This window comes from Phymastichus coffea, unplaced genomic scaffold (assembly GCF_024137745.1).
Source record: "Phymastichus coffea isolate CEN01 unplaced genomic scaffold, Cenicafe_Pcof_1.1 PCOF00054, whole genome shotgun sequence".
NCBI classification, from domain to species: domain Eukaryota; kingdom Metazoa; phylum Arthropoda; class Insecta; order Hymenoptera; family Eulophidae; genus Phymastichus; species Phymastichus coffea.
Window position 1 is genome coordinate 1715234 of NW_026706865.1, and position 21445 is coordinate 1736678.

The 21445-nt window shown below is 35.0% G+C and overlaps 2 protein-coding genes across 2 annotated transcripts in view; one reads left to right on the forward strand and one right to left on the reverse strand.

Moving 5' to 3' along the window:
• LOC131665811 (inositol 1,4,5-trisphosphate receptor) overlaps nt 1-16283 on the forward strand; it is a 33699-nt gene extending 17416 nt beyond the window's left edge. Inside the window, exons 8-45 of the mRNA XM_058937955.1 lie at nt 447-585; nt 645-856; nt 1033-1356; nt 1951-2097; nt 2171-2472; nt 2542-2662; nt 2722-2897; nt 2976-3131; nt 3218-3368; nt 3438-3585; nt 3786-3818; nt 3968-4313; nt 4619-4784; nt 4853-5869; nt 5934-6191; nt 6489-6503; nt 7270-7347; nt 7620-7740; nt 7814-7945; nt 7996-8212; nt 8311-8422; nt 8699-9076; nt 10250-10367; nt 10503-10735; nt 10841-10979; nt 11242-11546; nt 11626-12135; nt 12197-12346; nt 12422-12614; nt 12683-12805; nt 12867-13039; nt 13109-13273; nt 13351-13531; nt 13627-13716; nt 13785-13945; nt 14028-14354; nt 14437-14598; nt 14678-16283. Coding sequence (XP_058793938.1) covers nt 447-585; nt 645-856; nt 1033-1356; nt 1951-2097; nt 2171-2472; nt 2542-2662; nt 2722-2897; nt 2976-3131; nt 3218-3368; nt 3438-3585; nt 3786-3818; nt 3968-4313; nt 4619-4784; nt 4853-5869; nt 5934-6191; nt 6489-6503; nt 7270-7347; nt 7620-7740; nt 7814-7945; nt 7996-8212; nt 8311-8422; nt 8699-9076; nt 10250-10367; nt 10503-10735; nt 10841-10979; nt 11242-11546; nt 11626-12135; nt 12197-12346; nt 12422-12614; nt 12683-12805; nt 12867-13039; nt 13109-13273; nt 13351-13531; nt 13627-13716; nt 13785-13945; nt 14028-14354; nt 14437-14598; nt 14678-14758 — 7860 coding nt within the window. The 3' untranslated portion in view covers nt 14759-16283. The remainder of the gene's footprint in view (nt 1-446; nt 586-644; nt 857-1032; nt 1357-1950; nt 2098-2170; nt 2473-2541; nt 2663-2721; nt 2898-2975; nt 3132-3217; nt 3369-3437; nt 3586-3785; nt 3819-3967; nt 4314-4618; nt 4785-4852; nt 5870-5933; nt 6192-6488; nt 6504-7269; nt 7348-7619; nt 7741-7813; nt 7946-7995; nt 8213-8310; nt 8423-8698; nt 9077-10249; nt 10368-10502; nt 10736-10840; nt 10980-11241; nt 11547-11625; nt 12136-12196; nt 12347-12421; nt 12615-12682; nt 12806-12866; nt 13040-13108; nt 13274-13350; nt 13532-13626; nt 13717-13784; nt 13946-14027; nt 14355-14436; nt 14599-14677) is intronic.
• A 1002-nt stretch (nt 16284-17285) lies between these two features.
• Nucleotides 17286-21445, reverse strand: part of LOC131665838 (uncharacterized) — a 70440-nt gene continuing 66280 nt past the window's right edge. The window contains exons 14-16 of the mRNA XM_058937999.1: nt 21041-21320; nt 20558-20702; nt 17286-20495 (exon numbers count right to left, since the gene is read on the reverse strand). Of these exons, the coding sequence (XP_058793982.1) occupies nt 20309-20495; nt 20558-20702; nt 21041-21320 (612 nt within the window). The 3' untranslated portion in view covers nt 17286-20308. The remainder of the gene's footprint in view (nt 20496-20557; nt 20703-21040; nt 21321-21445) is intronic.

Genomic DNA, 21445 nt, shown 5'->3' on the forward strand with positions numbered 1-21445 from the left:
ATCTAGCTGGCAGTTGAGTAGGGAGGCGCAGGAATCTACAAATAGATACGCAGAGTTTACGTACTGAAATCGTATAGATTGAATTATTTCTTTTTCTTTCTTTGCCAGAAGATATTTTCGTATTGTTATCATTTGACTGTGAAACCATTCGTAAATATTGAATGTATAATTGAGTACACATAGTTATTATGGTTTTCTACCATATGGATAAGATCAATTAAACGCGTAACGTTCAATACGATGCAATGGTCTGTTAACAATGTATCATTTGATGTTCAGGATTGTGAATTAGACGACTTCTACATAAAGTCGTACGCAACGCGTCTTGAAATATTGTTGGGAATCTTGAAGTTTGACTCATCCTAGTCAATATATCGTTTTTTTCTAAATAATTGAAGATAATAAATTGTCGTTTGTGGTTTCTCATCACATTGTTAAAATTTTAGGTTGTTCAACACGATCCGTGCCGTGGTGGCGCTGGCCACTGGAATTCGCTGTTTAGGTTTAAGCATTTAGCCACCGGCCAATACTTAGCTGCGGAGATTGACACCGACGAGCAAGTTGATGTTGCCAAGAGTAGCAAAGGTGCGGTAGTAAAAGAAAATTATATTTGCAATAAATATCAAAACTATAATTCTTTACAGAACAAAATGGAGCGGTGTATCGACTTGTCTCCGTGCCTCATAGCAACGAAATAAGCTCATTATTTGAGCTTGATCCAACAACTCTTACGAGAGCTGATAGTTTAGTACCACAATCGTCCTTCGTTAGACTTCATCATATATGTACTAACACTTGGGTACACTCGACTAGTGTGCCCATCGATATTGACAATGAGAAACCTGTTATGTCTAAGGTATGTGTAAAAGTTTACGCTAAATTGCTAGATTACAACTGTTCAAACAAATTAGATTTAAAAGAAGAGCAAAGCAGTGGTGATTGAAAATAAAATATTAAAGTACATCTGACTTTTCCTATCAGTCTCAACTTACAAATTTAATTCAACGATCTGTAAATCGAATTTCTCAAAAGGTCGGCTGCGCGACGAACAAGGAAGACAAGGAAGCTTTTGCCTTACGTTCGGTTTCACCGGTGGAAGTACGTGACTTGGACTTTGCAAATGACGCGTGTAAGGTTCTCGAGTCGATTAGTCGCAAACTGGAAGGATCGATATCGTTAAACGAAAGGCGAGCAGTTACAAGTTTGCTACAAGACATTGTTTACTTTATCGCGGGTCTCGAGAACGAACAGAACAAATCCGAGGCACTGGAACTTCACGTCACTAATCCTGTGAGAGATAGGCAAAAACTCGTTCGAGAACAATATATTCTTAGTCAACTGTTCAAGATACTTCAGGTGAGCGATTGCATTTTCGTGATTCGTTCTGTACATAAAAAATGGTTACTTTGTTTTTTTTTTCTACATTACATATTTAATATTGATAGATGCGCATAAAAAATGACATTCGTATTAACGGGACTATTTGTTTTTTTCGGTATTTATTTGTTCATAGACTATTTCGTTTTATATCACAAAAATGAGTTATTATGATTTGTTTCTAAGCGAATAAACCTGATTCGTTTTCTTTTTAACTCACCCTTTACAATCTGGCTTTCCTGTATGCTTACAAAAAATCAAAAACCTTTTAAAAGTTTTTATCGATGATTCTATCATGATTATTTTCTACTTCGAGCGAAAGAAGTATTCTATAGAATGATTTTTTTAACGGTGATATTGAATTTGTTATTCTTTACAAAATTTAGGCTACTGCTTGGCTAAAGCCTACTTATCAGAATTTTTTACTTCATTTTTTATCATTTCATTAAGGTGTTTTAATTTAATATGCTGACGAGATTTGTGAACAACAACAAACTATTTTTAATTATCACTAAACGATTTGTACTCGTATGCGCAGGCAGAAAGTTTTTCTAAAATAACGATGTATTATAGGCACCATTTTTAGAATCTGCCGAAGGCGAAGGGCCTTTCTTGAGGATAGAAGAACTGAACGATCCAAGATATGCCGCGTACAAATACATCTTTCGTTTGTGTTACCGCATCCTTAGATTATCGCAACAAGACTATAGAAAAAACCAGGTATAGCATTCTTTTGTACGAAGAAAATCTATCATTAAAAATTCACCCTACCAATAAAATATTATCTTCGAAGGAATACATTGCCAAGCACTTCGCGTTCATGCAAAAGCAAATAGGCTACGATATCCTAGCAGAGGATACGATAACAGCTTTGCTGCACAATAATCGTAAGCTCTTGGAGAAACACATTACTGCTGCGGAAATTGAGACATTCGTAGGCCTTGTGCGCAAAAACATGCACAATTGGGAATCACGTTTTCTCGACTATCTGTCTGATCTGTGTATATCTAACAAAAAAGCGATTGCCGTTACTCAGGAATTGATTTGCAAAAGTGTCCTTAGCGAGAAGAATCGTGATATACTGATCGAGACTAAGTCAGCGTTTTCCCTTATTGTCAAGTTTGTGATTAGCCTCGTTGTAAATGGTTCTTTTCTTTTCACTAGGATGATGAAGACTCAAGTAGAGTTGGAAGATATGGACGAAAGGCATGAAAGCGGGGACGAGGAACCTCAAATCACAATCATCGAAGAGTACGAAATATTTCTTGTTTGGAATGACGGACAAGTAAGTTGTGTGATTTTTAGCATTAGACGTAAGATTTTATAAGTGATTTGTGCATGTAGCGATCGATGTCATTAAGCGAGTTGTCAAGAGGCGCAAAAATGGGAAACGTGGAGGACGCTGCAATACTTGACTACTACAGGCATCAATTAAATCTTTTTAGCAATATGTGCCTCAACAGGCAATACTTAGCCCTTAATAACTTATCGCCGCATCTGGACATTGATCTAATTCTAAAGTAAAAAACGCAAATCTTTCAAAAGATAAATATTTATTGATTTGAACGAGAGTTTGATAAAAAAAATGTTTTTTTAAGGTGCATGGAGGACGAGACAGTGCCATATGAATTACGTGCCTCGTTCTGTAGATTAATGCTGCATCTTCACGTCGACCGAGATCCTCAAGAGCAGGTCGTGCCAGTCAAGTACGCTCGACTTTGGTCTGAAATACCCTCGAAAATGAGCATTAACGAGTAATTTCTTTTCTCTATCATAGAAATTTTACTCTCAGATTCTTGATGTTAAAGGAATAAAAAATCGGTCGGTTACTGTATTTCAGTTACGATACAAATAAGATGCCTGACCAAAATAAAGAAGCTGTGAGGGCAAAGTTTGCATCTACCATAATGTTCGTTGAAGATTACCTGTGCAATGTTGTGGCAAAAATGTGGTCTTTTGCCGATCAGGAACAAAACAAACTTACTTACGAGGTATGTCGACATTTTATTCTTGAAAAATATGCAACTGTAAGTCTAGTTTAACTCATGATTAACTTTTAGGTGGTCAAATTAGCTCGTGACTTGATATACTTTGGATTCTATAGTTTTAGCGATCTTTTGAGGCTGACAAAAACGTTACTTAATATCTTAGACTGCGTGTCGGAGAACGACGCTAGCAACGGAAAAGTGCCAACTGGGGAAATTGATTGTAAGCAACGACATCTATTTATTGATTACTTTAATTTTTCACATATCTAAATAAAAAACATCTTGTACATTATGTAAACTAACAATATAGAATAAGACAAATCTAACGAAAACCAATACCTATATAAATAAGCTAATGTACATAGTGAATCGTAGCCTCTAACTCATTTTTGTCATTTTGATACACACCATTCCATTCAGCCATAAGCGAATCCGTGGAATCGGAGAAATCAGGTAATTGTTGTAGATATCTGTAAATAACTCGCTTTTTTATTGTGTCTCGTATCTATCTATCACTAAAATATAAAATACTCTTCTATCTTCACTTGTCATTAAACGAAAACTTAGAGCCAACATAAACTAATCTCGGTCGATCTTGACAGCCGAAGGTGGTGTGCTACGTTGCATCGGTGATATGGGAGCAGTAATGACAAATCTAACGCTAGGACCAGCAGGTCAAGTTATCGCAGGAACATCGTCACCTGGACAAGCAACTGCGTCATCAGCTAAAAAAGAGTATCCATTAGTGATGGATACGAAATTGAAAATCATCGAGATATTGCAATTTATATTGGACGTTAGATTGGACTACAGGATATCCTCTCTGTTGTGCATATTTAAAAAGGAGTTTGACGAAACGGAGAAAGCTTCGGGAGATTTGAGTCTAGGTCAAAAGGGAATCGATCTCGAATCTATCGGTACGCAAGCTGAAGGCATTTTTGGCAGCAGGTAAGCGAGTTTCCCTCTGTATCAATGTACTAATTGCTATTTGTCGACGGATGGTTTGAGTTTTATCATGTATTTGGTGAATAACAGGCTGCCGTAAATGATAATTTTCATATTGTAGAAAGAAGTTATTATTGTTATTGTAGAAATGTCAAGAAGTGACACGCATTAAAATTCATTTATAGTTTCAATATCAATCCATTATTTTAATGCGATTATAGATTAAAAAATTTATTGCCTTTGTGTGATTCTTCAACGATATGATGATTTTATTTTTACTGCACGTTTGTTTTTTTGCATTATTTTAGTGAAGAGTGTGCAGCATTAGATCTAGATGGAGCAGGTGGACGAACATTCTTGCGAGTTTTACTACACTTAGCAATGCACGATTATCCACCTCTGGTTTCTGGTGCACTTCACCTTTTGTTTCAACACTTTAGCCAAAGACAAGAAGTACTGCAAGCTTTCAAACAGGTATTATGAATATGAAACTCAATTGAAAATGTGTCTCTTTCGTGACGATAATTAGTTTCTATTTATAGGTTCAACTGTTAGTATCAGATAGCGACGTAGAGTCCTACAAACAGATCAAAGCCGATTTGGACGTTCTCCGTCAATCCGTTGAAAAATCTGAGCTCTGGGTATACAAATCAAAAGCAACAGAGGAACACGGGACAAAGAAAAAATCCAAAAGTAAAGACGGCGATGAGGAGAAACGATCGACTAGGAAAACTCCACCACAGCTATCGTCGATGGAGAAAAAAGGTTCAGCTATCGATTTGGACGTAGGACCGCCATTACACGCAGATCAAGCAGAAGAATATCGCAAGATCCAACAAATTCTTATTCGCATGAACAAGCTTTGCATCCAAACTTTGCCCGGTGGACAGGTGAAGCCAAGGAAACACGAACAAAGATTGCTACGTAACGTTGGTGTGCACACCATTGTACTTGATCTTCTGCAAGTTCCCTTCGATGCTAAAGAGGACGTACGGATGATCGAGTTGATGCGTTTGGCTCACGATTTCTTGCAAAACTTCTGTCTTGGTAATCAACAGAATCAGGTGTTATTGCACAAACATCTGGATTTGTTCTTAAATCCGGGAATCAGAGATGCTCAAACCGTGTGCAGTATATTCCAGGACAACTCGACGCTCTGTAACGAGGTGAATCCTAAAGTGATCCAGCACTTTGTTCATTGTATCGAGACGCACGGTAGGCACGTACAGTACCTCAGGTTTCTGCAGACGATCGTCAAAGCTGAGAATCAATTTATTCGCAAATGTCAAGAACTTACTATGCAAGAGTTGGTTCAAGCGGGAGAAGATGTGCTAGTGTTTTATAATGACAGAGCTTCATTCAACAGTTTCGTCGAGATGATGAGATCTCAAAGACATAGAATGGACGAGAGTAGCCCATTGAAGTATCACGTGGAATTGGTGAATTTATTAGCTTGTTGTACGATGGGCAAGAATGTTAATACTGAAATCAAGTGTCACAGTCTGTTACCTCTCGACGATATCGTTACTATGGTTTCACATCCTGATTGCATTCCAGAGGTAGGACTTTTACTAAAAAATTTATTATCATTTAGGATGTCCTCACAGTTTCAAATATTATCAGGTGAAAGAAGCATACATCAATTTCTTAAATCACTGTTACATTGATACGGAAGTAGAAATGAAAGAAATCTACACGTCAAATCATATGTGGACTTTGTTTGAAAAATCCTTCATCATCGACATAGGAATAGTAGCCACGGCAACTCACGATCGCGAACATGCGGATACTGCACTGGAACATTACGTGACCAACTGTCTAATGAACATCATCACCATGTTCTTCAGCAGTCCATTCTCTGATCAGAGTACTACACTGCAGGTAATACTTCATTGATGACTTTTAATCTAGAAATTTAGTCTTGTCTTCTACAGTCTTATTCGATATAGTTTCTTCCATTTTCATATACTTTTTCACGCTCTTTCTTGTTTTCTCTCTGTATAAGACAAGCTTATTTACTGGTTTTGTGTTTTATGCTTTTGTCGGATGGATCGACTTTTAAGAGGACAACTACTTAGTATACGTATATTAGATTCTCTGATAAAAACAATAACTGTGATTTCGTAATAATAACGTATGACAATTTAATTTGCATCTTGCCTTGCTTCGCTATTGAAGTACATCATACTCGAGGTAATTTTTACCAAAACTGGAAACGAGTGAATTTCTAGATTTAGATTTGTTTACTCTCATAGTTATATAGATGTCGATGTAAGCCAGTTCAACAATCTTACCATTTTCACAATGCAAAGGCATACTCGGCCATCCGTTAATTTTTTCTTTTTGTAACTTTCGCACAGTGGCTGGCTAATTTTGGCTCTTGGTGTGAATTTCTTCTTGAATAATTAATTGAATATTCTCAGTGTATAATTTATTAACTAAAGCAATGCTGTATGATTTATGAAACAACGAAAAACAATTTCCACGCTTTTCGCATGAGGTATAACAATTTGCAATAGATTGCTTCGCATTAACCAAGTTTCATGCTATCAATTAGTCATTCATTAACCTCTTCGTATTTATTATAATATAGGTAGATACGGTCAGTTGACCGTCTCCACCTGTATTCTATTAATTAATTATGCAAGTATCTTAGAAATTAACTGCAATCAAGTAGCTGTCGTAACAGTGTAAGGTAATATTAATGAACGTTTATTGTCGATTTCTTGATTATTAAAAAAAAAACATGATCGACAATGAACATTTTGCTTATGCACAAAATAAAAGAAAAGTGATTAATAGTATTCGGCAGTGAATTCGCTGCTTGGTTAGTGCGAATGTCCAACATAGTTTAGCATGTGTGTGTTTTCTTGGCACGGCCATCACTTCTTCTTCTACTACTACCACTACTACTTCTCTGGGGTTTACTTGCGTTGTGTGGTGATGGGGTTACTGATAGAAACATCTGCACGATGCCAAGCTCTATTGGGACATGAACGATTATCAACGACATAGTGAGAATATTTTCACTGACTATGTAAGTATTTGCGATGTAATTTGGTTGGCACCGATCGCACTGCTAATAATCGTTGCTTTGTATGAATACTAAAAGCATTATGTCTAAAATCAAGGTGTTGCAAGTGTAATAAAAAATGTGTAAATACACGATAAAAGTTATATGTTCAATTACCGATTTTCAATTTCATAATAAAAATTCATTAAAAGAAGACATTAAAAATGAATTTTTTATTTTTATATTTTTTTGTAAGTTTTATGTGACTGCTAATCGTAAAATTTGAACTTTGACAGACGAGACAGCCGATATTTGTGCAACTGCTTAACGCGGCGTTTAAAGTATCGCAATGTACCTGGTTGACTGCAGCTCAAAGGTTGACAGTGGAGAATTGTATTCGAACTTTGTCCGACGTCGGTACGTAATGAAAAATTAATAATACTTTATTTTTGTTATTGTTATGCAACTACTATTTGTGATACTCAATTAGCAAAACAACGAGGAATTGCCATCCCGACGGATCTTGAAAATCAAGTAGTGTCAATGTTCAACAAAGCGGCAATGCTCAGTAGACAAACGACCAAATGGTTGCAAGCGGCAAAGATGCCGAAAATCGAACGAAGTAGCACTGTGAGTTAAATTTCATAAATATAACGGCTCGCTACGAATAAGGTAAAATTAAAACAATTCCTATCTCACAGTTAATGCGATTGGACCGAAGTATCATCGAGGGGTTACAAGATATAGTTTCATTACTGGAAGAACAATTAAAGCCACTGGTACAATCTGAGTTGTCTCTATTGGTTGACATACTCTACAGACCGGAATTATTGTTTCCAATGGGCACCGAAGCACGCAAGAATTGTGAAAATGGTGGTTTTATTCGACGGTATGTTTAGATCCATTTGGTTGGCTTTTTAATATTTTCTTTACAAGGAAACGGAAATAAACAGTTCAAAAAGTGAGACAATACTTTTTTAATTACAGATTGATAAAGCACACGGAAAAGTTACTGGAAGAAAAGGAAGAGAAACTATGTGTCAAAGTTCTGAGGACATTGTGCGAAATGATGGCTATAGATCCAGAATACGGTGAGAAGGTGAGTTTACTCCCGACAGCTGATACATGCATGCATGTAACGTTCTGAGTTCAATTTTGACTAAAATTACGTCACGGGCAAGTTAAAATTTAACAACATAGACCGTAGAGAGCATAGACGAAGCACGTTCAGCGTATATCGCTCTAATTTTATCGAACGTACTTCGTCACGAATGAAAAAAATCATTCGCTACTTTTCACACAAGCGAGTTCTGCCGTGTGGTGAGTATTTAGACTTAGCCAAAGCTGTTTTACATGCTGCTATAACATTTAAAAGACCAAGAGCGAGGAACACAGTAAACGTCCACATCCAGAAGTGCCAATTCAATCAATTCAAGTATCGAAGATCGAATCTCCATCCATGACATCTATTGAAAGTACTGAAACAACGAGCACTGCAAGTACAAAATCAACGAGCGTTGCAAGTACAAAAACAACGAGCGTTGAAAAAGTAGTTTTGATTGCTGAAATTAATGCTGCAACAACGGTTCCGAATATCAAGACAACGACCACGACGACCACGATGCCGACGATTGAAGTGACAGTCGTCGACACTCCTCCAATAACTCAATCGACACAGGAGCTACGGGTAAAAGAGCCATTGCAAAAAAGCGCTAGATATCCAAAAGCACAGTGCGAATTGTACCATAATAATGTACGTAAAACAAATAACCGCAACCGCCACGTATTGATAAATATAATTCTATTATACTATTCTCTTCGTCTCTTCCTTTGTTTCTTTTATGTGTGATTTTTTCATTTTCATATACACTAATTACATATGATATGTTAAAAAAAACACGAGGAGCTCGATTGGTTGAACTATCGTTGACGAGGTCCACGTATATATATATATAGCATTTATTTTTGATGTTTTATATATTAGCATTGCATATTTTTTCTATCAGCATGCGAATTTTATCCGCTTATGTTGATGATGCTCGACAATATCTCGTAGGCTTGAATAAACTTTTTCTGTTTTTTTGTGAGTGACAGTGTTTTTGTCTGAAGAGTAATGGCTTTTAAGTTTTTTTTATATCTAGAAATTTATTCTCTGATTGTATGCTTTTATTTAAGTACTTCGATAAGAATGAGGATTTTTCTTAATTATTGTGATGTTTTTCTATAGTAACATTTTTCTATTTTAATTGTGATTTGGAATTTACATTAGACTACCTAATATATTACACCCGACTTCAGAGATACTACTCAAATCTCTTCCTAACAAAAACATTTTCATAAGTAAATCCGGATTCACTTTTTCCTATGAAAAACGCATGAATTGTAGGTTACCGCTATAAGAATTTTCCAAAGTATGTAAACGTTTTGTTGTATCTAGATAGTTTAGTTGATTTTGTAATATTATTAATTATATTTTATAAAATATGTACAAAATGATTGATTATCGGTTATCAATGTACCAATATACTAAGAAATAAATTAGTAATAATTACATCGAAACAAACGAAAATAACAAATTTTCCAGATTCATAAAGAGCACAAACATAACATTGAAATCATTTTCTTCAAAAGATACATTTTGAAAGTAGATCATATTTATCCTATTACCCGTCGAGATTGTAAAAAATGTTAAATAAATCGCTATGATATGTGCATAAAAACATAGATTTAAGATCTGTATACTCGCCAATGTTTGTATAAAATATCCTATAGATATTTTTATTTACTATAACGTTGCTTCCTCAAAAAATTATATTGATTCCTATTTGTAAATATAAAAGAAATTCGCATATAGTAGTTGTGTAATGGTATATCAGTCTGACAACTTTCTAATATCATGATATTAACGCGAAATTATACTTTATAGGGTGATGCACTGCGTAATAATTTATTGGCGCGCTACTTTGGCAAAACTTTCCTCGTAAAGCCGGATGAAGTGGACATCGGAGCACCCTGTTCCGTGCCTGTTACACATGGACCCGGAGGTAAATTCATTGTCGTATTACTTTCAAAATCGCTTACTAATTATGAATATATTTTAAGTAATTTCGAAGAAAAATGTGTAATACTTTTTATGATACTCTGCTGAATTGAAACAAATTTTTTCTTTTGATCAACAGCAAAAATACTTAGTCGAGCTGGGCGAACATTGCATGAGGTACAATGTCATTTGGATCGAGAAGGAGCATCAGATCTGGTTGTCGAATTGGTTATCAAAAGTGTGCACTCACCGAGCATATTTGTGGAGGCAGTTCAATTGGGAATCGCATTACTTGAAGGTGGAAATCCAATTATTCAGAAGAGCATGATCACGAAGCTTATGAGCGGCGATTTAAGTCAGTCGTTTTTCAAGGTATGAATAAGAGTCATATATCTATATTTCAACTTTAAAAATTCATTTTACAAACGATCTCGTTGAAAGGTACAAAATTATAATGTTTTTATGTTATTATCTTAGGTATTTTATGAAAAGATGAGGGATGCTCAACAAGAAATTAAGGCGACTGTCACCGTGAATACATCCGATATAGCTGCGCAAGCTCATGAAGATAAAGAGCAAAGCAAAGAGTTGGAAAAGCTGAAAAAACGCGATTCAGGTATAAACATTGCCACATTCACCCTTGTGTAATGAGATGATTGATGGATAATTACAACTTGTTATTTCTCTATTTATCAACAAAAAATTTAATTAATTTTACTCTTTGTGACCAGTTCATTATTGTAATTATGTTTTGTTAGTCACCAAAAAATCACTACCAATACACAAAAAAAGCCTTTCACTCATTTTATTGAATTTTATTGTCCAATCCGCTGTTCACTTGCACAATTCGCACCTACCTCGATGTCTAACAACTACAGCCAAACCCAATGGCATTGTGATGACAGAGGAATTACGGGACGAGTTACACGCGGCGGCGGCAACGACTGCACAGGCATATGCCGCCGTACGAAGTTTAACATCTGGAGATGAAGTGGCGAGTAATCAGGATAATCAAGGTATTGGCAGTATTGCCGTCGATGAAATGCTGGCAGAGAAACTTGACAGACAACACCGTAGCAGCGACGATGCAGAGGAGGGACAATTAGACCCTAAGGTTCTTGTCATGCAGCCGATACTTAGATTTTTACAGCTTCTTTGCGAGAATCACAATAGGGAATTGCAGGTACGTAGATTTGAATTTTTTCACAAATCAAATGCAAAGTACAAATTTTGCAGTTTTAACTACTGACGTGTTCTTGCAGAACTTCTTGCGCAACCAAAATAACAAAACCAACTTCAACTTGGTTTCGGAAACGCTAATGTTTCTCGACTGCATCTGCGGTTCGACAACCGGTGGATTAGGTCTTCTCGGGCTGTATATCAACGAATACAATGTGGCGTTGATTAATCAAACTCTCGAGACCTTGACGGAGTACTGCCAGGGCCCTTGTCATGATAATCAAAATTGTATTGCAACCCATGAATCTAACGGGCTTGACATCATCACTGCTCTCATTCTCAATGATATCAATCCACTTGGCAAGACTAGAATGGATCTCGTGTTGGAGCTTAAGAATAACGCCAGTAAATTGCTGCTGGCTATTATGGAAAGTAGGAACGACAGTGAGAATGCCGAGAGAATTATGTACAATATGAATCCAAAACAGTTGGTCGATGTCGCTTGTACGGCATTTCATCAGGAATCGTTGGAAGATGATGGCGATCCGGACGATTCGTCATCTAATGGAGAAGATGGCGTTTCGCCAAAAGAGGTACATCAAAGGTTGTCGACGTATACGAAGACAAAGAATTTATTAATTATTTCTTCTATAGGTGGGCCACAACATTTACATCCTGTGTCATCAGCTGGCGCAGCACAACAAGGAGCTTGCAGCTATACTCAAACCATCCGAGTCGAGTACTGCGAATCAAAAAACTAACAAAGCACTGCAATATTATGCGACGCACACTGCACAAATTGAAGTGAGCATTTTCAATTGTTACCTGCAAATGCAAATTATTACTGTGTACATCTCTCGATATTTGCTTTATAAATAGATCGTAAGGCACGATAGAACCTTAGAGCAAATCGTCTTCCCCATTCCTGAGATTTGCGAACTTATCACGGAGGACACTAAGATTCGAGTACTTCATACCGCCGAATTGGACGATCAAGGATCCAAAGTCTCGGATTTCTTTGAGAGGACTGAAGACATGTTCAGTGAGATGAAATGGCAGAAAAAGCTTAGAGGTTCTCAACATTTTTCTAGACAATTTATTTTGACAGAGCCATATTTAGTGCTATTTAAATATTTCCAGGTCAACCCATGTTGTTCTGGGTCAGTAGCTATATGTCGCTGTGGAGTAATGTTTTATTCAATTGCGCTGTTCTTATCAATGTGATCGTTGCCTTCTTTTACCCGTTTACTGACACCATATTTAGTAAGTCAATGCTTCACACTTTTGAAGCGAGCAACTAATATGATTTGTTTGGTTTGGACAGAGCTCAATTCACACATATCCGGTCTTATATGGACATGTATGCTGGCATCGGCGGCCATTGTTTTATGTTTGGGTAGAGAGTCAGCTGTACGACCATTGGCTTATGCAACGATATTGAGATTGATATTTTCTTTGGGTCCTGAACCAACCCTGTATTTGTTAGGTCTTCTTACTGTAAATATCAGCTTTATTTATAATTTCTGTTATAATTTGATGATTGCAAGGGTTTGGCGTTTGTTACAGATCTGTTTGAAAATTGTACACCTCATTAGTATAATAGGAAATCAAGGTACCTTGCAGAAGGATATTAAGCAAATAATTACAGATTTTGAGTTACTTTATCACACAGTATATTTGGTATTTTGTGTACTTGGTATATGTATGCATCCGTTCTTTTTTTCTGTTCTTGTAAGTAAAAAAAAAATATTGATTATTTTTATGAAGATAGATTGAATGTATTTGTCTACGATCTGTTATCTTTTCAGCTTTTCGATGTAGTATACCGTGAAGAAACTCTTTTAAATGTTATACGATCTGTTACGAGAAACGGAAGATCCATTATACTCACTGCAGTTCTCGCTTTAATTTTGGTGTATATGTTCTCTCTAATCGGTTATATGTTCTTCCAAGATGACTTTTTAGTGAGTATCGACGAGGAGATCGAATGTGAGTATTGAATGTTATATAATATTCATAACAAAGTTGAAAAGTCAAATATAATAAAATATTAAAAGTCAAATATTAATGATTAATTTTTACAGCTTCGACTGCAGAAGAAACTTTAGGAAGTTGCTCAAAGGATAATGACAGCTGTATTGCTACCGAGACAGTTTCCAAATATTTTAAGAAGCGTAAGTATTATTTGCATTTTATATCGTGAATTTTACTGGCATAAAAAAAGATAATGTTGTCTTTGTAGGCGAAGCGGAAATGATTCCAAGTGCGGAAGTAGTCAACGTTGGAGGAGAGTTGAAGGAACGAGCTTGCGATTCATTGATAATGTGTATTATCACGACAATGAATCAAGGTCTGAGAAATGGCGGAGGTATCGGTGACATCTTGAGAGCGCCTTCAAGTAAAGTAAGGTTCCTGTAAATTAAGCGAAGCGATTTCTTTTTGATTCTTTGAGAACATCTCGTATTATTCGCAATTTCAATTTCAGGAACCATTATTCGTTGCGCGCGTAATCTATGATCTGTTGTTCTTCTTCATCGTCATCATTATCGTTCTGAATTTGATATTTGGTGTGATCATCGACACATTCGCCGATCTCAGATCAGAGAAACAGCAAAAAGAATTGATACTAAAAAATACCTGTTTCATCTGTGGTTTGAATCGTTCGGCTTTCGACAACAAAACTGTTTCGTTCGAAGAGCACATCAAACACGAGCACAATATGTGGCACTACCTGTATTTTATCGTACTGGTGAGGGTTAAAGATCCGACTGATTTTACCGGACCCGAGTCGTATGTCTACATGATGGTTAAGGTAAAGGGTCCATTGTAGCTTGTAGAGTGGCAATCGATTGCCAATCGAAAAAAGCGACTCTAAGCTCAGTGTACTTTTACAGGATCGTAATCTCGATTGGTTTCCGAGACTTAGAGCCAAATCTCTTGCCGAGGATGAAAGTGAAGGTGAACAAGTCGAACTTAGGAGTTTACAGTCGCAGCTTGAGCTTACTCAGAATCTCGTTAAGTGTCTTTCTCAGCAGCTTACTGAACTTCGTGATCAAGTTAGTGACTGTTTTTTTATATAGAAATAGTTTATGAAAAATCTTGATAGAACTTAAATTTATATAACATTTGCCTTAGATGACGGAACAGAGAAAGCAGAAGCAACGTTTGGGACTCTTGAATTCTGCGACAGCATTCCTACAGAACGCTCCATCATAAATTAATACTTTCTTTTAAATTCTAATTTAATGGAAACCTCATTTAATGTTTAAACAAGCATTTAACAGCGGTGTTAGATGATTTACGTGTACGAGTTAGAATCGTGCGGTTCCGTTCCTAGTAGAGAAAAGAAATAATTGTATATGAATGTAAAGCAAGGCTTAGTTGCATCAACATACGTAATGAGAAGAAGGTATTGAAAGTTTTTATATACAAATGTTGCCGTGCACAAAACAAATGATTTTTAAAGGCTGTGATAGCCACAAAAAAATGACAATTAATACGAAAAACTTAAGTCAATACCTTCTTGCTTGAAAATAGAAATATCGCGTATATCATTGAAAGTACGATATATTGATTTGATGTAAAATATTGAACTTTATGATGGGGGACGTGCAATAAGCATTGCTATTAATTTTACAAAGTCTCAATACGATTCAACTAAGAATAATCTCGCTGTGAATCTTAAACTTTTTTTAATACTTTCTGGTAAAGTTATAAGAGAGTAGGGTTTGATAGAAAAACGGCATATAGCCATCAAGAATTTCAATTACTTCTAAATTACGAAACTTTGATCAGACGATTATTAAATTGTACCTTCTATCTTAGGAATCTCATTCGAGTTTGACATTAAAGAGTTATTTGAGGCTACGGATATATCGATGGCTAGTTTTTATGATAATAAAAGTGTTCTTCGTAGCTTCAAGAATCTTAAAAACAAACATCTCACTGTCGTAGTAATAAGATTTTAAGAAAGTAAATTAAATATTAATTTTCGTCGATCGAAGAATCTTTGTTATTAGATACGTAGATTGTATAAGAGGTAATGACAATCGTTTTCACAATCATATTTTGTGCACTGAAAACTTGTTGAGGTTTATTTTTAATGTTGTAATCTCAAATATCATGGTTACCGTTTTAGATCTTTTATCTGAATTTACTCAAATTCTAAAATATTTTATCTCGCATCTTTTAAAAGAATTTACAAAGTAGTAGATCTATAAGGAAAAAAGTAAATATCAAAGCAAGAATCTTTATTAAAATTGTAGAAATGAAGTTTTTGAAATCTCGGTTATTTAGAGTAGTAAATACATTTATTAAAGATATATTTTTGTATAAAAAGTATTCTTAGTTTGGAAAAACATTGGAGAAGCGATAGAATAACTTTTAAAAATTAGAATTTATTAAGTGTTTCTAAAATATATTGTTGCGAGAATGGTTTGCAATCAAAAAAAAAAAATAAAGTATTGGTTGTACCGAGCCGAATTGCGTTAGCTTGTAAATAATGCAACAGATTTTGAAATTCATTAGCAGAAAATATATTTGTAGCTTAGCATATTCTGTAATATGTGTATTTTAATATTTGCCATTGAATTCTATCTTCTTCGTATGTACGACCGATTTAATCTCGTTTATATTGATTTGAAATAAAAAAAGCTAAGTCTGTTATGCTGTACCTTAGCATAGTCGTTTAAGATAAAAAAATTTAGAGTTTTTTTAATGTCGTTTAATAAAGAATGTTTGTTTTTACATAATCGTATTCGATTCATTTACGTATTTCCTTACTGATAGTTAGATGTTTTTTATCAACTAATCAGCTGAAGAAGTTTCTAAAATAAATGTGGAAAAAATTAACAAGCTAATTTAAGCTGATATGGCAGTGATGGAATAAATGAAATTAATAAATAACACGAATAATATATTCAAGTATTTTACATGATTCAGATCACGTCATAAATATTTTTTTAACATTTAATGGTCTTCTGAAAATGAATGAAGAGTATATTCATAGCATAGGTTAATGTTCCACGCAAAACTACATAATCTTTTCCAATAAATGTAAATGAATTCTTTAACAGCGTAACAAAGATATGGAATATCCATAAGCTTTATACCCTTTATGTTTTATATAGCTCTGCATTATTTTATCTAACAAATGAGAGTTCGAAAAAGTTTTAAGCTATACGATCTATTAAGATAATGTAAAATGTGTGGTTTTGGTCGTAGAAGCTTTTCGAGAATTTTTTTAACATGAAATTTATTTTGATATGATTAAATTCGATATACACGACAATTTTTCTTTTAGCTGCAACTTTGGTAGAAAACATCATGAGCTTGTGACTTAACTGCTTTTTAGGCACTCTATGCTAATTTTATTGCACTCTCGATATTTAGTTTGAATAGATAATAAAAGATAATATTCACTCCATAATTTTGAAAAATAACAATATATATGCGATGTTCATTTTATTCAAATATTTGAACGCACGATCGGATCATACGTGTGAAAACAAACGGAATTAAATAGGAACTGACCTAGTTTTTTCTGCCTTTTCTCAAAAAAAAGTAAATTAATTTTGATTAAAAAATCTATTATGCCATATCTTTTCATCATAATTGATTAATATAAAATATTTAGATTTTTCTAAACGTCGTTTAACAAAAATTCCCCTAAAAAATTATCTTGTTTTCAACTAGAAAGTTGAGAGGCTGTCTTAAATAAATGTGTAAAATTCATTCAGTGCTTCATCTCATTTATTCATCTCATTATATGAAACAATTGACTATTTATTGTGACTTAGATATACACGTCTATTACGTACATATAACATATAGTTGCTTTCAGAGGATTAGACCGAGTCTTGGTGAAAGTTTGAAAAATGCTTATTTGTTACAATCATTTTAGCTGCAAAAGTGAAGAAAAAATGTAAAAAAAAATCAGAAAGTTCATAATGAAAATTACTAAAATTACACCTAAACCATCGTATTTTGATATACAAAAATAACAGTGAAAAAATAGTTTCTTTTCGCGTTCACGCGGATCCATTAACAATAAACAATTTTATAATGTCAACTCACATTGAAGATGAAAATAGTTATTGAAGAAAGATCGCGATATGAGAAAAGTCGATGATATCTATCGTAACGATACATATATAACTTTTGGCAGTAAAACTATTGCATTTGAACTCTATCTACTGTGAAAAACAAGGAGAATTGTTTTTTACCGATACTACACGTGCGAAGATTCGTAAATACTTCAATAATCTGAACACTTTCATCATTGTTTCGACGAGGTCGACGAGTTTAAGCTTGCGTAAATGATATATAAAACAACTAAGAGGAAGGACGAAGAGATAAATCCAATTATACATCGGCCGAACCCATTAACATCGTGAACACTCTAAACGGAATAGCATCTACGATAATCAGTCTTGAAAACTTCGTCCGAATCGCGCATAAATTATCGACATACGATGACATTCATGCACACATACGTACATACACACACAAGGAACATGCAGTGGATATATGCCAATTGATATGTCATCGCCATGAATTGATGTATTACCTGACTTGTCGACGTTTCCGTGAACAAGAGAGTTTAGTTGCGCGGATTTGGACGAAGTTTAGGCCTACTTTGATGCGATCTTTTCTGACGTATGAGAATTCATAAGAATTATATTCATCCTAAAGCACGCACTTCACTGGCGGAGTGACTTTTTGGACGTATTTGTGATAGAATTTGAGGTAAATTAGCGAACTCGTGTCTTATGAAAAGTGAAAGAATGTTTGTTAAACAAACGTATCGCTAACCAAAAAGATTTTCTTTTCTTTTTTATTCGATTTGAAATAACGTCTAATTTGTACATAGGATACATCCTCTTCCTCGCTATACATTTACGATAAGTTTGTTTTACTTTTTATAACCACTTTCGTATTTACATTTCATATAGATTTAGCCGAATTCAAGATAAACTAGTAGTAACTGATAAATAAAGTATTTACATGATTTTCACTTTTCATAAAACCATATAATCATTATGACGCCCTTACACTCGTTTTATCGCATGACAGTGCAAAATCACCGCGTCTACGCGGTTTACGACTTTTTCTCTGTATATGAAATATTCTTCCTTAAAAACATTGCAAAAGGATCTGTGTATCGTCCCTACCACGCAGCTTAAGCACAGAAGTTTCGTATATTTGTTCTAAGCTTGTTTCATGCTAAGGAAATGAAAAAATTAGCTTAACTTAATACAGCATACGTATTTTTTAGATTTTTTATATTTGTATTTTTTAGACGCTATCGGTAGAGGACAAAATTAAAAATACGAGGACTTTCTTTGCTTAAGCTGTTCGTATATTCGTAATACTTTATCAATAATCGTTTTAGATTCGTTTATTTATTTTTTTTTGTCATTTAATTATTTTTTCTTTTTATAAACCCTTAATAGTTACATATACTTGGAGGTTTCTTTAGTACCTAGTGCCTTAATAGTAATCAATAAGTTATATTGACGACTGATTATCCAGAATAGCCCTTACTCGCATCGATTAAAATATTTATATACTTGTTATACATAAAAATTGTGTGTTGTCTTTTTATTCCAAGTTTTATCGATAAAAAATTATCATTAGTACCATTCATTTCGACATTGGAATATTTTACAATCAAAATTCACTTTCGATTGTCAACATTGAGAAAAATATGCAATATTAACTTGTACAATATGTTAAAATCCTAACGTTATAAAAAGACTTACATCAATTCGAATCATTAAAGACTAATGAAAAATTAACAAGTGATATTTGAAGAATTAAAAATAAAATGTTAATGAAATCTTAGCAATTCTGGACAACAATCGGATGTATTAACAACGTAATCGAGGGCTGCCTAAACAGGCAAAGCTCATTCATTAAAATACATTCTTTGTTTGTTTGTTTGTTTCTTTTCGTATAAATCCTAATTATTACATAAGTTATCTATCAATATTTGCTTTGTTATTCTCGTAACTTTACAACGGTAATCCCGTGCTGCTTCAATATCCATGCCATTGTATTCTGTACAACACTATTAACCTATGTTTATTTTTGTACATGTTTTCTATATAAATTTGTTATTTTACCTGCAATGTGTCGTGGGTGTGCGAAACACGTTATTTTTTCGTATAAAAGGACCATGAATCTTTTGTTTGTAAAACCTTTTTTCAAGTATGTTTACGTCATTACAGCTGTATTTTGCATTTCATTCTAAAAGTGCTGAATCAATTGTTGCAAGAATTCATTACGCATTCGATATACGTTAAAAAATGAGTATGTCGGAAGGAAAATAATAATAATAATGCGTTAAGAAAAACTAAATAACATGTTTCGTTGATATTAATAAGTGCAACCTGTTGTATCCATTAGTATTAAATCGAATGCGTATTTTTGTTATTCTTATTATTATCACTCGTAATATTTGGTATTTACATAAGGATTTTCGTTCGATCAACGTTTATAGTTCATTGTGTGTGACGTTTATACAAATCCCACATTCAAAAATTGTGCTTTCGCTGATAACGGAAACTATCGGATTTATCTATTTATTTCTTGTATAAAACTTGGTATTCTGTCAATTCCAGAACATCGCCTAGAAGTAAAAATCGCGTTGATTTTATAAAATCATGCGTAGTCGTATTCTAATTGAAAAAGTAATAAGAAAAAACTACGCACGCACGCACACACGGGAATTGATTACCAACGCTAAAGTTCGTCATTATTTCATCAAGTGACCAGAGCAAGGAGAACGACGAGCAGTAGCAGCGAGCTGACGGTACGCTTGAGCGCCGAGGCACTTGCCATGACGATGTTACCGTGTGTCATTTGTAGATTATTGTCTCGTGGCTTCATAGCCCGTGAACTTCGCCACCTCAATACGTATTGCGGCGCCGTTCGACCTAACGCTTGCAGCCTGCAAAACATTTGGACGAGGACTTAAAAGTGTTCTGGATTGGGACCAACGATAAGACTCACTTGACAATAACCGAGCGGTGCTTGGTGGAGATAGTGAAATTCCTAGCGATATCCCTGGCGCAAAAAGTGAAAAGCCTTGGGCCTTCAGACTCAGAAATAGTCTTGTTGTACTCGTGCACCGTCAAATTCCAAGCAGTGCATGGTCCTGTCGATTATTAAATACCATAAAAAAACTGACGGAAATGCGGTGTAAGCAAAATGAAATTCTCCGAGCTCAGCGTATATTTATATCTCCCTGTGAAAAATATTGTTACGTAACTTGCGGCAGGCTTTTCTTTCTCGTTTCGAATAAAAGCCAATATCTTTTATAAAAAAATCTCTTTGTCGCATACAGCGCTGCAAACTTTCCTTTCAACTTCGACAAGAGGAGAGCGATTTACCGACAAACTTGAATGTACGCGTTATACTTGAAGAAGCTCGCATTATCGTGATGGGCTACTTCAAATCCTGGCAAAGATATTTTTAATAAGAGACACAACTTACTGGTCTGCGTTGACTCGATTTGTATGAAGAGCTCGTGGCCAGGTGGCGAGTCGAGTACGTAAGTGCACTTTTGCTGATAGTAGTGATTGAGAGCGAAGCTAAAATTAGCCGAATATCCGGCTTGTATTTCACCGATTGCCGTGGCAAGCTGAGACTGACCACCGCAAAAGCTGTCGTCTACGAATTTATACTCGGCTGTGAGATTCAAATCTGGTTGTCGTGAACGCGACCACTCGACGTACACCGGCGTTGTACTCCAAAACTCGACTGGCAACCAGTCCTAAAAAATAAATAGCGAGGATTGGTTTTTCCTGCGGTATCCGTAAAGTATACGAGTAGAGTTTTAGAGTTTTTCAAGGCACGCATCGCTTCGGCGATCGCCGATAGCATTTGCCGAAGCGTTTG